Source organism: Caenorhabditis remanei, chromosome IV (assembly GCF_010183535.1).
Source record: "Caenorhabditis remanei strain PX506 chromosome IV, whole genome shotgun sequence".
Taxonomy (NCBI): Eukaryota; Metazoa; Nematoda; class Chromadorea; order Rhabditida; family Rhabditidae; genus Caenorhabditis; species Caenorhabditis remanei.
In genome coordinates this window covers 20,758,706-20,773,499 of record NC_071331.1, presented here as the reverse complement: position 1 = coordinate 20,773,499, position 14,794 = coordinate 20,758,706, and the positions used below count along the sequence as shown (strand labels likewise).

At 37.5% G+C, this 14,794-nt stretch overlaps 3 protein-coding genes across 3 annotated transcripts; 1 reads left to right on the top strand and 2 right to left on the bottom strand.

Annotated features, from left to right (window-relative positions):
* Nucleotides 1-3,720: 3,720 nt before the first annotated feature.
* GCK72_015448 (uncharacterized protein) lies at nucleotides 3,721-11,114 on the bottom strand (the record flags this gene model as incomplete). The annotated part of the gene is made up of 10 exons (XM_053730875.1): nucleotides 3,721-3,789; nucleotides 4,880-5,094; nucleotides 6,150-6,388; nucleotides 6,900-7,060; nucleotides 8,388-8,473; nucleotides 9,187-9,265; nucleotides 9,321-9,446; nucleotides 9,731-9,919; nucleotides 10,113-10,250; nucleotides 11,055-11,114. The coding sequence occupies 10 exons, from the start codon at nucleotides 11,112-11,114 to the stop codon at nucleotides 3,721-3,723; spliced, it is 1,362 nt and encodes a 453-aa protein (XP_053585647.1).
* GCK72_015449 (uncharacterized protein) lies at nucleotides 4,787-8,455 on the top strand (the record flags this gene model as incomplete). Its single annotated transcript, XM_053730876.1, has 6 exons — nucleotides 4,787-4,850; nucleotides 4,894-5,328; nucleotides 6,194-6,441; nucleotides 6,995-7,525; nucleotides 8,075-8,207; nucleotides 8,358-8,455. The coding sequence occupies 6 exons, from the start codon at nucleotides 4,787-4,789 to the stop codon at nucleotides 8,453-8,455; spliced, it is 1,509 nt and encodes a 502-aa protein (XP_053585648.1).
* A 2,106-nt stretch (nucleotides 11,115-13,220) lies between the features above and the next one.
* Nucleotides 13,221-14,567, bottom strand: GCK72_015447 (uncharacterized protein; the record flags this gene model as incomplete). Its single annotated transcript, XM_053730874.1, has 3 exons — nucleotides 13,221-13,430; nucleotides 13,480-13,617; nucleotides 14,499-14,567. 3 exons carry the CDS (start codon nucleotides 14,565-14,567, stop codon nucleotides 13,221-13,223), a joined length of 417 nt encoding a protein of 138 aa, XP_053585646.1.
* Between the last annotated feature and the right edge of the window lie 227 nt (nucleotides 14,568-14,794).

Sequence of the window (14,794 nt, the reverse complement as noted above, 5' to 3'; positions counted from 1 at the left end):
TTAGGTTTGTACTTCCTGTGTTTCGAGGTGCAAGTTGTAGTGTTCATATCTCTAGGAGTTGGAGTGCTACGGAGATGATTTTTATAACAAAATGTAGGAAATTTTACGTAGATCAACTTTGTAGTTTGTAGTTTTTTGATAAAATTAGTTTTGAGGAAGTTATGGGTCTTTAAAGGATGGTTAGCGCTTTAAGAGCATTTTTTTTTTGTAGAGGCGTAACTTTGGAACCAGCAGACGTAGAAATATGATTTTTATACCAAAATGTAGGAAATTTTGTGCTTATCATTTTTGTGATTAACCAAATTCTTATAGCACCTTTCAGTTTTCAGATAAACCGTTTTCTAGTTGCAGTCCCACTTTGAGACTTGAACCTGAAAGTTCAGTGGAGTGTAGCTCATAAAGTTGAAGTGCTAATATGTTGATTTTTATACCAAATTGTAGATAATTTGATAAAGATTCCATAGTTGTCAAGGCCCGGGCCGGACCGGGCCGGTGGAAATTTTCAAGGCTTGGCCCGGCCCGAAGGCCCGGCTTCAAAAAATGATTATTTTTTCCCAATTTTTTTTTGAAATTTTTGAAATTTTTCATCAAAAATGTGACCATTTTTTATGCTTTTTCAGAATTTCTTCTAATTCTGAGTGATAGTCAAAAATTTGACTTTTTCGCGAAAAAAATTCGAAAAAAAAATGAATTTTTGAATTTGGCGCCAATTTTCCGGGCCTTGACGTTGACAACTTTGGATTTTGCTACTAAAGTATTTCAAATTTCCTTTATAATATCCATTTCTCTTCTGTGTCAACTCAAAAAAGGTGTCATATGACAAAAATACACTTTTTTATTCCCCTTTCCCCCTCATCATCATGAGGGAGTCGTCTGCGTCTCTCCCCTCTCTCACTTTCCAGTTGTTTATGTTTTGATCTATGACTGCCCCCCTCCGGTCCCCCTCTATTTAAAAAAGACACAGAGAGGGTACCAGTTGGCGGGCGGGAGGTGTCCAATAGTAGTGGCCAATCAACAAGAGTAGGCAGCAGAAGACACCCTGTTTTTTTTTTTGAAAAGGTTATCGCTTTTTTTTGTAATTTAGTGTAATTAAGTTTAGAAAAAATTGTAGCAAATTTTATGTAGATCATTTTTGTAGTTAACCATTTGTTTGTAGCGCTCATGGCTTCTGAGATACAAACGAATTTTTGTAGTTTGTAGTTTAGGCTTGTTTCCGGAAAGTTATTTTGTAGGATCTAACTTTGGAGCCAGCAGGCGTACAAATATGGTTTTTATACCAAAATGTAGCAAATTGTATGCAGATAAATTTTGTAGTTTATAGTTTTTTGATATAATTAGTTTTGAGGGAGTTATGGGTCTTTAAAGGTTGATTAGCGTTTTTTGGGCATGCCAAGGTTTGTAGAGGTGTAACTTTGGAACCAGCAAATGTAGAAATACGATGTTTATACCAAAATGTAGAAAATTTCATGTAGATTATATATGTATTTCGTAAAGCAATTTTTAAAGCTATATAAGCTAGTAATACAGCGGCCCAAAAGGCGCATATCTCCCGACCCCTCAAGTTCTGAAACGTGATTTTATATTAGTGAGTCTTGGATAGGGTCGAAGGTCACCTGAAAATATGATTTCTTTTTTAACAAAATACAAAAAATTTCGTTTTGATTAACTTTGTAGTTTGTAGTTTTAGAATTTTGCATTTTTTATGTCTCTTTTGAAGTATTTCATCCTTTTCTTAGAACTAGTCACTGGTTTTGAATCGCAGTTGACTGATTAGATCCCAAATTAAGATTTTTTAGCTATAAATTTAGTTTTTAATTGAAAAAAAATGGGGAATTTTATGATGATTAGTTCGATTTGAGAAATTTGTATTTTCACTAGCAACTTCCCTTCGTAATGTGGCTCCAATCTTTTTTTATACACTGAATTCTTTGCGTAACAAACATCTGACTCGGACTTATTCAATAGTTAAACCCCCTGCTTTTGTTTTACAACATAATGCCACCAACTATATGAAAAATAAATCGTTAGTCACGAGGAACCCAACCCACCTGAGTAGTCAATGTGAGTGCTAAACCCTCGTGTCACCGGAACTGTCGGGGGACTTTAAAGATGTTATAATTATAAGTTATCATACAGCTACCGTATCCACTCTAATAGACCAGAAACACTGAAATTGATATTAAATTCTTCAATTTTTTCTGAAATCCGAATTCTGGGGTTCAGTGACGAAACTACAGTGACCAAGTTAAATCGCACAATCTTGTTTGGCAGTTTTCAGCGGTCCGAGCTAGAATGATTTTTTTGACGATCTTCATGTTTTTAACTTTAGCCAAGCCCACGGCACATTAACAAGTAGCCATCCGGATCTTAGTAAGTCACGGACATAAAACTCGTTGAGATCTACATTTTGGTATATTTGGCACAATTTTCAGCGTTTTTAACTGTTTAAAGATATTTTTAACTGAATCAACTAACAAGGGAAGTCTTTGGAGACGCCACTTTCAAACGGCCTATAAATTTGGTCATAGGCAGTTTCGACAACGGAGAGTTCCTTTCTGCACTCAAAACCTGCTAAATGTCTCTGCGAGCCGAGTTATGAGCTCTCGAACTTTTCATATGGACAAGCTTTTTCACATTAATTTTCTTATCGGCCATATATGCATCATCAAGCGGTTTCATTTATGTTCCCCAACGGTTTACCTGTGTTTGTACATTGCAAAAATTAGAATATCTAGCGTATACTACTTGTCGATTTGGAATTACATGCAGACAGGATTAACCATATGAAAAGTTTGAGAGCTCATAACTCGGCTCGAAGACATATTTAGCAGGTTTTGACTACAGAAATGGACTCGTGGACTCGTCGTGGTCGAAAATACCTATAACCAAATTTTTCGTTCGTTTGAAAGTGGCGTCTCCAAAGACTTTCCTTAAAAACTAAAAACAGAATCATCACGAACGGGTAACATAGTGTTTCCGGTCCAATATGCTGAATTTCGGAGTAATCATCTGTTAATTAGTTTCTTCAATCTACCATATCTCTGCAACCATTTCACCTAGAGAAATTGTTCAAACTATCAAAAATTCGTCCTTTTTGTGTATGATAACCCCCATCCATCAAAAATTATTTCTCTCTGCTTCACGAATCCCGCTCCTATTTCATTTTACTAGAACATGTTGCAATAGTTTCCATCCCTTTGTTCCTTCCCCCTCAGCTTCTTCCAACCAAACAGTTCCATTGTCATGACCTTCTCATTTGAAATCATCTGATTTCTCTTCCCATGTGACCCATATGGCAGACATGAAGCGTCTCCCCCTTCTTCTTTTTCTACTGCTTCCAATGGCATAAACCTGTCTAATTCTATTCCATTTCTCTTTCGCACTGTCTCTGAAGAGAAAGAAGAAGACAAAAGTGACCTTTCCCTTCTTCTCTTCATCATATGACCCCTTGGCATCTGGAGGTGGAGAGTGAAGAGAAGAGAAACTGCGCAGTATTACACTATGAATTTTTGAACCGAGTCAAAATGTTATAAATGACCAAAAGACGCCGAGGTTTTTTGTCTTTTTTCAATGATTCTTATCTCTCTGATTGGGTTTTTTTCTATTTTCACTTTTCAATTTGATTTTTTTGGACTTTGGGCACCCTTAGGGGACTTGGGATATGATTTTTATACCAAAATGTGGGACATTTCGTGTAGATCATTTTCACAGTTACTCTTTTTAAATTCCCGTCGAATCATTCATTCCGTTGATCTGGGCTCGACGGAGCATCACTTTGCGGAGTTCCAGCTGAAATTGAGAATTTCAGATTGTTAGGATAGAAAAAATCGAATTTTTAGCTTAAAAACCCGCTCTCCAAACAGGAAATTTCCAGTTTCTTCTCTGAAATTGACATTTTGAGACTGTTAAGACTAGGTTTTGTTACAACTCTTAAGCCTATGTATATTTCCAAAACCCTTTATCACTTGAACCAGAGATTTTGTCTGTCTCTGTGTCGGGAAATCTATGAAACTGTGATTTTTGGATTTAGGGAGTCAAGAGCTTTTAGAAAAGTACCCACAAGCCAAGGTTGGGAGCAATTTGGGTCTCGACACGATTTACGTATTAGGGGTACTGTAGTTTTCGTGGTAGGACCCAAGTTTGTCAAAACCTAGGCTTGTGGGTACTTTTCTGAAAGCATTCGACCTCTTGAATCTAGATAAAACAATGAAAATTTGGAAAATGTGAGTCTAATTGGGAAAACAAACTAGTTCAAAGTTTCATAGGGTTTTCTTCTAATTTAAGACACAATCTTGCTGATTTTGATTATAATATTTAAGTTTGGCTTTCCAAGAGCTTTCAGAAAAGTACCCACAAGCCTAGGTTTTGAGCGATTCGGGTCCCACCACGAAAACTACAGTACCCCCCGTAAATCGTGTCGACACCCAACTTCAACCGAATATAGGCTTGTGGGTACTTTTCTGAAAGCTTTCGACGCCCTGAATCCGAATTTCACATTTTCATCATTTTCCCGCTACTCACCTCCACAAAAATATCAATATTCTGTAATCTGTTTCCTCGTAACCTTATTCAATGCCATCAACAACAAGACAGAACATTTGAACTGTTGACTGTTGACTGTCATTAATGATTTCTTGATTTACAACAAGAAAACACGATTTTTGAACACAGACACACACTGATGTCACTTTTCTCTCCTCTTTCTGTCCATCTGTTTGTCCCGATGTCCCCCAAATTCTAGATTTTCAGATCAATTGGATAATTTCACCCACCAAAACGCATAATAATGTTGTCCCGACGAGAACGTCGTGACAGTGAGACGTCCACCGATTCGTGGTCTCTTGTAGAAGGTACAGTAATCCTACAGTAACCCATTAACCGTAAAATTTCCAGAAGACCGCCTTGACGATGACTTCTCTTTGAACTCCACTGACAACGAGGGGGCGGAGCTTGAGACCGCTGAGCCGATTGTCGAAGAGCCCATCACTTCTGATGAGGATGAGGACACCGCATCAGAGAAGTCGTTGGATTCAGATTCCGAGGATTCTGAAGACTCTGACGTCTCCGTGGATTCAGAATCTGAGGAGGAAGAATCTGATATTGAACAAGAGGAAGATGATATTGTTGAAGAGGGAGAGATTGCGATTCAAGAGGAATCTGAAGTTGAAGAATCTGAAGACGACGACGTCATCGATTCGGAGGATTCTGATTTGAGTGATGAGGAGGAGATTGTTGAAGAAATCATTGCTGAAACTGATGATATGGAGACGGAGGAGGCGATTAGAGCGTGCAAGGAACAGGATTACTGGTTGGATGAAGAGGTTCAAGGTATGAATATTGCGATAGATTTGAATTTTACGGTTTTTTTGAGCCGAAAATCGAAAAAATCGGCGGTTTTTAACCGTTTTAGGTATGAAAATTGCGATAGATTTGAATTTGGCGGTTATTTTGAGCCTAAAATCAAAAAAATCGGCTTAGAGAGGACCATGATAGAGGGTTTCTAAGTGTTTAGGTTAAAAAATTTGAGAAAATTCAATTTTTGAATGTAAAAACAGCTGAAAACCAAAAAAAAATCGATAGAGAAATTCGAAATTTTTTAATCGAAAAATTAACTTTTTTTTGTTAATATTGACAGTTTTTTCTATCATTTTTCTTGTAGTCTGCAATAAATTCTATGGAGTACGGCAAATATTGATTAAAAAACACTAAAACTATCAAAAATACCTGCGAGAAGCAAAAAAAAAGAAAAGTTTTTCGAAACTTTTCCTAAACTAGACACCGTTTATTACTACTGTATCTTTTTCAGTTTCATAATTATCACTAAAATTTTAAAATTTTTGAACTCGGCGGAGCAGGAGCTTTCAGAAAAGTACCCACAAGCATAGGTTTGGAGCGATTCGGGTCTCGACACGATGTACGGGGAAGGGTTACTGTAGTTTTCGTGGTGAGACCCAATTTGCTTCAAACCTAGGCTTGTGGGTACTTCTCTGAAAGTTCTTGACGAGCTGAATTCGAATATTATAATAATTTTTAAGACCAAGTTTATCCGTCATTGAATTGTCTAACTTTTAAGCCAAAAACCTTCAAAATCCCATGAAAATCTTAAATTTTGAGCTTCTAGTCTCAACTTTCTGTATTTTTCCTGCTACAGTAGGCTTCACTGAATCCCCAAAACCCCAATTTTTTCTTCCAGCAGACCCCATCGAGTCTCGTCGTGTCTGCCGTATGCTTCTCGCCGTCATCATGTTCTTTATGATATTCCCATTGGCTGACATCTTCACTTCGTGGATTCTGACCTACCAGAATCATCGTCTCAGTCATGGTGTCCAATCTGATCTTCATATGATTGATAGCCTGCAGAGCTATCCATCGATGAATGAATGGATCACTAAGATTGAGGAGGAGAGTGCCGAGTTGAGGAAATGGAGAAGAAAACAGAGGGTAAGGAGATGAAATAGTTGAAAATTTTGAATTCAGGGCGTCGAGAGCTTTTAGAAAAGTACCCACAAGTCTAGGTTTAGTGCGATTCGGGTCTTGACACGAAAACTACAGTAACTCATTTTTGAGGGTTACTGTAGTTTTCGTGGTGAGACCCAACCTGCACGGAACCTAGGCTTGTGGGTACTTTTCTAAAAGCTCTCAACGAGCTGAATTCGAATATTACAATAAAAATCTGAAAAATTGTGCTTTGAATTGAAAAAACCCAAGCAAAACTTGAAGCAATTTTTCTCAACCAAACCCAAATTTTCCAAGTTTTCATTGTTTTATCTAGATTCAAGGCGTCAAGAGCTTTCAAAAAATTACCCACAAGGCTAGGTTCCGTGTCGATTGGGTCCCACCACGAAAACTACAGTAACCCATTTTTGGTGGTTACTGTAGTTTTCGCGGTGGGACCCAACCTGCACGGAACCCAGGCTTGTGGGTACTTTTCTGAAAGCTCTCGACGAGCTGAATCCGGTTTTTCAATCTGTTTTGCACATTTCCAATTTTCCAGTCCGACCGCAACAGTCTCCGCCTTCTCGAGAACATCCTCCAGCGTGAAACCAAGAGAGCACCTCAACTTAAATGCTACGAAGTCTTGGAGATGCTCACCAACAGATCATACAACTGGAGAAGACAATCCGATGCTCCTCATTTCCAACCAGTGAAAATCTCGCAAATCCCAAAAGAATTCCCAAAAATCAAAGTAGATTTCGACGTTTGGCTCAACTACCAACACAATATCTCCCAGATTCATGCTAGATCACGGGCTCAGTGTCGAGCCCTCGCCCCGGTCCCTCCGGCTCCATTCTCGCCACGCCGTGTCCGAAAAACTCAGGTGCCACGTCATCAGCCGTGCTTCGTCCACGTCAATCAATCGAAATGGACGTGTCAGAAGAATTTGCCGTCTGTGATCTACAATACGTCGCCAAATTATACTGTAATGCCACGTGGATTCACTTATACGGAGAAGAAGAGAGGAATGGGAAACTTCAAGAAGTCGAAACCGGTGATCACCACAGAGAAATATGATATTTGTGGGAAGGTGAGTGGCAGGAAATGGCTGAAAATAAAAAATTTGTATTCAGGGCGTCGAGAGCTTTCAGAAAAGTACCCACAAGCCTATATTCGGTTGAAATCGAGTCTCGGCACGATTTACGGGGGGTTACTGTAGTTTTCGTGGTGAGACCCAATCTGCACGGAACTTAGGCTTGTGGGTACTTTTCTGAAAGCTCTTGGCAAGCTAAATTCGAATATTATAATAAAAATCAGAAAACTTTGCGTAGGAACCCAAGAAAACGTTGAAACATTTTTTTCTCACCTAGACCCACATTTTCCAAGTTTTCATTGTTTTATCCAGATTCAAAATACTGAGAGCTTTTAGAAAAGTACCCACAAGCCTAGCTTCTGAGCGCCTTGGGTCCCACCACGAAAACTACAGTAACCCCCGTAAATCGTGTCGAGACCCAAATTGTCCCAAACCTGGGCTTGTGGGTACTTTTCTAAAAGCTCCCGACTCCCTGATTCCAAAAATCGTGGTTTCATGGACATCTCGACACACAGACAGACAAAATTTAAATTTCTAAATTTTCAGAAAGCGAGCCAATCAATGAGAAGCGCCTTAAAACCCACCGATCAGTGTCATACCCGCCAACTTCCAAAATTCACTCCACGCCGGAAACATATCGCGTACAAAGCACCACTTCCATGCAAGATTCCTACTTACAGTAAGCCAAAACAATTTTTGAATTTTTAGGCCAAAAATCACAAAAACCGGTCTAAAATTGTGAATTTTGACCCGATTCTTATGATTTTTAGCTCAAAAATTCGCAAATTTCTACAGTAATCCTACAGTACCCTAGTCATCCAATTTTCAGAACCAACAATCCCAAAAAAATCGTTCAAACCATCGACATCTGACGATTGGCTTCAGAAGAGAAGCCAACATCGTGCTCAACTTCGGCAACGTGCCTAAAAACTTTTTTTCCGAATTCTGAAATTCTTAAAATTTGAAAATAATTCTGTAAATTGCCTTTTTTGTACATTTATCACCCAATAGCAAACCGCTTAGATTTTTTAAAATTTTCCAAAAAAAAAATCTAAAAAATTTTTTTTGTACAAAAATTGTATGTACCACTGTAACTTGTGTATATTCTTTTCCCGAACCTCAACTATAATTTTTCCCATTTTTGCTTTCAAAAAATTCTCCAAAATAATTGAAAAAATCGATTTTTTTGCATTATAGCCCATTTTTCTCGAATAAATTTTTTTTTGCAATTTTTTTTCAGAATTTTTTAATTTAAAGCAAATCATAAAAGTCTAAATTTACAGAAAAAAAAGAAAAGAAAAAAAAATTTAGAACCGAGTGACTTGAGACGTTGAGCGGGAGGCTACACCAGATTTGAATCCTGTAAAAAAAAATTTGGCTGAAAAATTTTTTCTTGCAGTCAAAAAATTTTAATGTCAAATTTTTCAGATTCAGCTCGTTCTAAGCTTTCAGAAAAGTACCCACAAGCCATGGTTCCGTGCACATTGGGTCCCACCACGAAAGCTACAGTAACCCCCGTAAATCGTGTCGAGACCCAAATTGCTCAAAATCTAGGCTTGTGGGTACTTTTCTGAAAGCTCTCGACTACCTGAATTCAAATATGAAACTAATTTTGAATTTTGGGTCTCGACGGGAAAACTACAGTAACCCGGACTCACCATTAGTCTTGGTGAAAGCCATTCCGTTGAATTGCTTAGCATATCTTTTGAGGTACATTCGGATAAAACCAGAGCGAACCTGAAATTCAATTATTTAATTTCAAAAAAAGGTAAAATTTTTAAAAGTAAAATACCTTTGAGCTCAAAAAAATGAGTACATAGGGTTGAGAAATAGTCAAAAAGTCACTGGCAAATGGTAGGATAACTTGGGCGGCCTGTCCAGCCAGAGTGGTACGCGTTGGGTCGAGTTGGAGGACGAACTGCAAAATATATCTTTTAATTGAGTTCAAAATCTTTTCTGGCAGGTTCCTAAAGGCTAAAAATGTGATTTTTGAATTCAGGAGGTCAAGAGCTTTTAAAAAAGTACCCACAAGCCTATGTTTGAGGTAATTCGGGTCTCGACACGATTTACGGGGAAGGGTACTGTAGTTTTCGTGTCGAGACCCAAATTGCTCAAAACCTAGGCTTGTGGGTACTTTTCTGAAAGCTCTCGTTTTTTTGAATCCAAATATCACACTCATTTTCAACTTTGACCAAAACCTACCGTATTCCCTGCGGCAAAACACTGAATAATCGATGAAAAAATGGTGACCAATAGGAGGTTCCGTTCAACAGTGGATATTTTGTGTTGTATGATTTTGAGACGAATTACAGATATCACATTGAGAAAAACGGATAGGGAAACTGAAAAGGCCATGAAGTAGATCACGTTGTAGTAGGCGGGAAGAATGTTCTGGAATAATAGGATTGAGGGTACTGTAGCTGGATCCTAGAGGGACAAGGAAAGGGGTACTGTAGCTGAAATAGGGCTACTGTAACCTAGCCAAAAAATTTAGGATCGGGTTACTGTAGCCCGCTCCTAGATGATGGATCCTAGATCCTAGACCCCAGATCCAGGATCCAGGATTACTGTAACTGACACTTACCGAATCTGACTTGATCGTATACATGTCCAGCGCCTCATTGAACGTGTAATAGGGTACTGTAGCCAAAATAGTCCGCGTCCCAAATACAGTAACCACAATGACAAGAGCGAGTAGGATCGGGAATAGGATTTTCCAGATCTGAATATTTTTTTGGAAAAATTTGAAAAACGCGCCAATTGAGCGCCAGATGAGTTTTGGATTTCCGTATGATTTTCATATGATCTACTTTGTAATTTTTTGGTTTCTGATCAAATTTGAGGTTATCAGAGCGTAAACCATGACATGTCAGAAAAAGTGATTCTTGCAAAAATCACAAAAATCAAAATTTGATCTACCGGAAAAACTCCTACTGTACTCTCCCAAAACTGTATACTTTGTGGAAAAAATTAAACCAAGTTAGCGCTTTCTTGCTGTAGTTTTCACGTGGAGAGACGCAGAGAAGCTAGGGTGTCTCGTCGTCTGCGCCCTCCTTCTCTCTCACATCCAAAATTCAACCGCCTATATCTCTGCAAGGCTAAGAGCTATCAAAAAGTTGTTAACTAATAAATTGTGCAAAATTTTATGATCTACATTTTTGCAGTTGATTATTTTTTGATTGGATTCTATCCCGAGGAGTTACGACGCTTCAAAGATTTGATTCCTCCATGAGAAAGAGAGGGAGAGAGACGCAGACAACGAGAAACTCTCGTTTCTCTGCGTCTAGTCGATTTTTCTCGCTTTTTTCAAATTTTTCACTCAAATCCACCCATTTCAACACTATTCCCCCTAAAACCCACCTTCTCATTAATAAAATAAAAGAATATACTGGTCGCCCTGTTCACTGACATCATCGTAATCATTCCATATTGAAAATAGGCATTGCCGAAATGCAGAAGATAACAAATATACAAAAAACCACCGGTATACTGATTATCTTTTCCCAAAGCGCCGAAAATTTCAGACATGATGCATGTTTTGCAAGTTCCATTCGGTAGCCGGAGGGTTATCATTGAATTCAGCCATGTTAGAAGGTTCTGGAATCAGGAAAAGGTGGATGGCGTGTCGGAGGCGCTTCTGGGTTGGCTGAGGGTGTTTTAAAATAAGATCGATCAAAAAATTTGAGTCAAAAACGCGCTGAAACACCAAAAAAAACTACACCGCTGGCGCACCTTCGGCGCGTTTTTCTAAAAGTTCCAAAATTGTATCTATCTGGTGAGCCTTTGGCGCATTTTTCTGGGTATTTCTACAGAAGACATGATAGCTGTGCTAGTCAGGTACCCCCAACCGAGATTTGAAGTCGCTGGCGCACCTTTGACGCGTTTTGTGTGAACTTACAAATAGATAATCAGCAATGACGATGTGGAAAAAGGCACTTTTGAATTCTTTCCAATTTTTCAAAAGCATTATTATAAGTAGAGTATATATTATAAATGAAACGGAACAGTAGAAAAAGGATACCAAGAATTTCAGATTGAAAAATGACATGAAAAATTCTGAAAACATTTTTTTTGAAAAATTTTTGAAATTTCAGACGGCCAGGGAAGGAGAAGTATAACATGAGAAGTGCAATTTCCAAAAAATGAAATTCAAAAAGTGGGCGGGGTGAGAAATCAGAAGGAAAATTTTTTGAATAGACAGACAAAAAAAAAAGAAAAATTGAAAAAAATTTTTTTTGGCTGAAAATTTTTATGAGTGGGGGGGGGGAGGTTCCATTTTCAGCAGGTGCTTTTTTCAGATACATACCTATATGACTCAAAAAATAAAAATAAAGTTGTAGATCAAAAATATTTTTTTTCTCGAGGGAGGTACCTACACGCTGTGGTAGACAAGGAAATGTTTCCGCTTGGGGGAAAGATGTTAGTGCAAAAATTTAATGACGTACGAATAGTAGATCAAATATCTTATCTTTATTAGTGAAAAAAAAATTTTCAAAAAAATTTCAAAAAAAAATTTCCCCTTAAAAAATTATATCCTCTGCACTTGAGAAGTCCTTGATCCTAAAAAAATAAAAAAATTCAGGAGGCCCCGCCCACTTTTTTGACCTACCTTGAGTCTTAACTATAATTGAGTTCACTTTGACGGCTTTGAACTTTGGAAAATACATTTTCAGCATTTCCAGGCGGACCTTTAAGATTTTAAAATTAATTTTTTTAATTAAAAGAAAAATTACTGTAGGTACCTTAGAACTCAAAAAAATCAGTATATACGGTTGACTGATTGTCAAAAAATCGCTGAAAAATGGGAGTAACAGTTGTCCGAGTTGGCCGAGTACGGTAGTGCGGCTTCGGTCGAGTTGGAGGAGGAACTAAAAAGGATTTCTATGAGAAATGAGTATGATATTTGAATTCTACACAAAAAATGCAAAATTTTGAGCCCCATTTTGACTATTTTTAGTGAATTTTGAGATTTTGACCATAAAGGGTCAAAAATAAGACCCGAAAACTAAAATAGTCAAAAATAGACCGATATAGGGCTCAAAATTTTGGAAAATTTACGGAGATTCTAAAAATGTTATTGGTTTCCCTTAAAAACGCTGTTTTCACAAAATTTTCGTTTTTCAAAAGTTTTGAAAAATTCATTTTAGACCGGTTTTAGAATGAAAGTTTCATTTTCACGGATAATGATTGCTGAAATAATTTTTTTTGTAAAATTTCCAAAATTTTGAGCTCCATATTGCCTATTTTTAGTGAATTTTGAGATTTTGACCAAAAAGGGTCAAAAATAAGACCCGAAAATTGAAAATGCCAGAAATGGGCCATTATGGGGTTCAAAATGTTGGAAAGAAATTTTACGACAATTTTGAATATGTTGTTGGTTTCCCCTAAAAACATTATTTTCATAAAATTTTAATATTTCAAAATTTCTCAAAATTTTGTTTCGGATCGGATTTTGAATGAAAACTTCATTTCTACAGAAAATAACTGCTGAAATCAAGTTTGTCATGACATTTCCAAAATTTTGAGCCCCATATTGACCATATTTGAAATTTTTTGAAATTTTTGCCAAAATGGGCCCGGAATAAGGCCCGAAAACCAAAACAGTCAAAAGTAGGCCGATATGGGGCTCAAAATTCACCAAATTTTACAGAGATTCCAAATAGAACAACAATTTTGCTGAAATGTTCATTCTTCAAAAATATCCGAGACATGCCGTATTCCCCGCTGCAGCACACTGTATCACTGATGACGCTATAGTAGAGAACAGCAAGTTTCTTTCAATTGTCGATAAATTTTGAGTCATAAGCTTGAGTTTAATCACGGATACTGTATTGAGAAGAATTGAGGAGACGACAGCGATAGCCATGAAGTTGATAACATTGGAATAGGCTGGGAGGATATTCTAAACTCTTTGGGTTACTGCAGATTACTGTAAGTCAAATGACACTTACAGAGTCCGCCGTAATACTATACATATCTAGTGCTTCATTATACACATAATACGGATTAGTTTCCAGAATAGTCCGAGTGAAGTACACGGCGCATAGGATTACGGTAGCTAGGGAGATGGGGAACAGGAATTGCCAGATCTAAAATTTTTTCGTCAAAATTACAGTAAAATTTGTGAAATTTTGAGCCCCATATTGACCTAATTTTGACTATGTTAAGTTTTGAGCCTTATTTCGGGCCCATTTCGGCCCAAAATTTCGAAATATTTAAAAAACGGTCAATATGGGGCTCAAAATTTCGGAAATTTTATGAAAAATTTGATTTTTACTTTTTCATTCACAAAATACGCAAATATGCTCATCATCCTGTTCAACGACATCAACGTAACCATCGAATATTGAAAATAGGCATTGCCGAAATGCAGAAAATAACAAATATACAAAAAACCACCGGTATACTGATTATCTTTGCCCAAAGCGCCAAAAATTTCAGACATGATGCATGTTTTGCAAGTTCCATTCGGTAGGCGGAGGGTTATCATTGAATTCAGCCATGTTAGAAGGTTCTGGAATCAGGAAAAGGTGGCTGGCGTGTCGGAGGCGCGCTAGACTGTTTCAAAACTTGATTAAGCAAAAAATTTGAGTCAAAATCCTGAAAAACACTCTAAATTACCAAAAATACAAAAAGTCAGGGGTGCCTTCGGCGCGTTTTCTAAAAACGGCCTGGCCGGGTTACTGTAGATACTTTATTTGCATGAATAAATGTGTTGGCGTTTTAAAAAATTATTACGCAAAAAATAGAGGCAAATAGCTCGAAAACCCTCTGAAACACCCAAAAAACCAAAATGTCTGGCGCATCTTTGGCGCGTTTTTCTAAAAGTTTCCGGATTGTACTAGCTGGCGCCCCTACGGCGTTTTTTTCTGGGTATTCCCACAGATGATATTATAACTACACTAGTTAGGTACCCCCAGCCAAAATTTGAAATCGCTGGCGCACCTTTGACGCGTTTTGTGTAACTTACAAATAGATAGTCGGCAATGACGATGTGGAAAAAGGCACTTTTGAATTCTTTCCAATTTTTCAGAAGCATTATTATAAGTAGAGTATATATAGTGAATGAAACGGAACAGTAGAAGAAGGATATCAGGAATTTCAGATTGAAAAATGACATTGTCTGAAAAATCGGAAAACAATTTTTTAGGTCAAGTTTATTTTTTGAAGTACGGTAGGTTAAGGGGATTTAAATGTTTGCTAAAATTATTAGTAAAATGTGTTCTCTGGTGTAGACCTGATTGTGTTCCCACACTAATTTTTGTC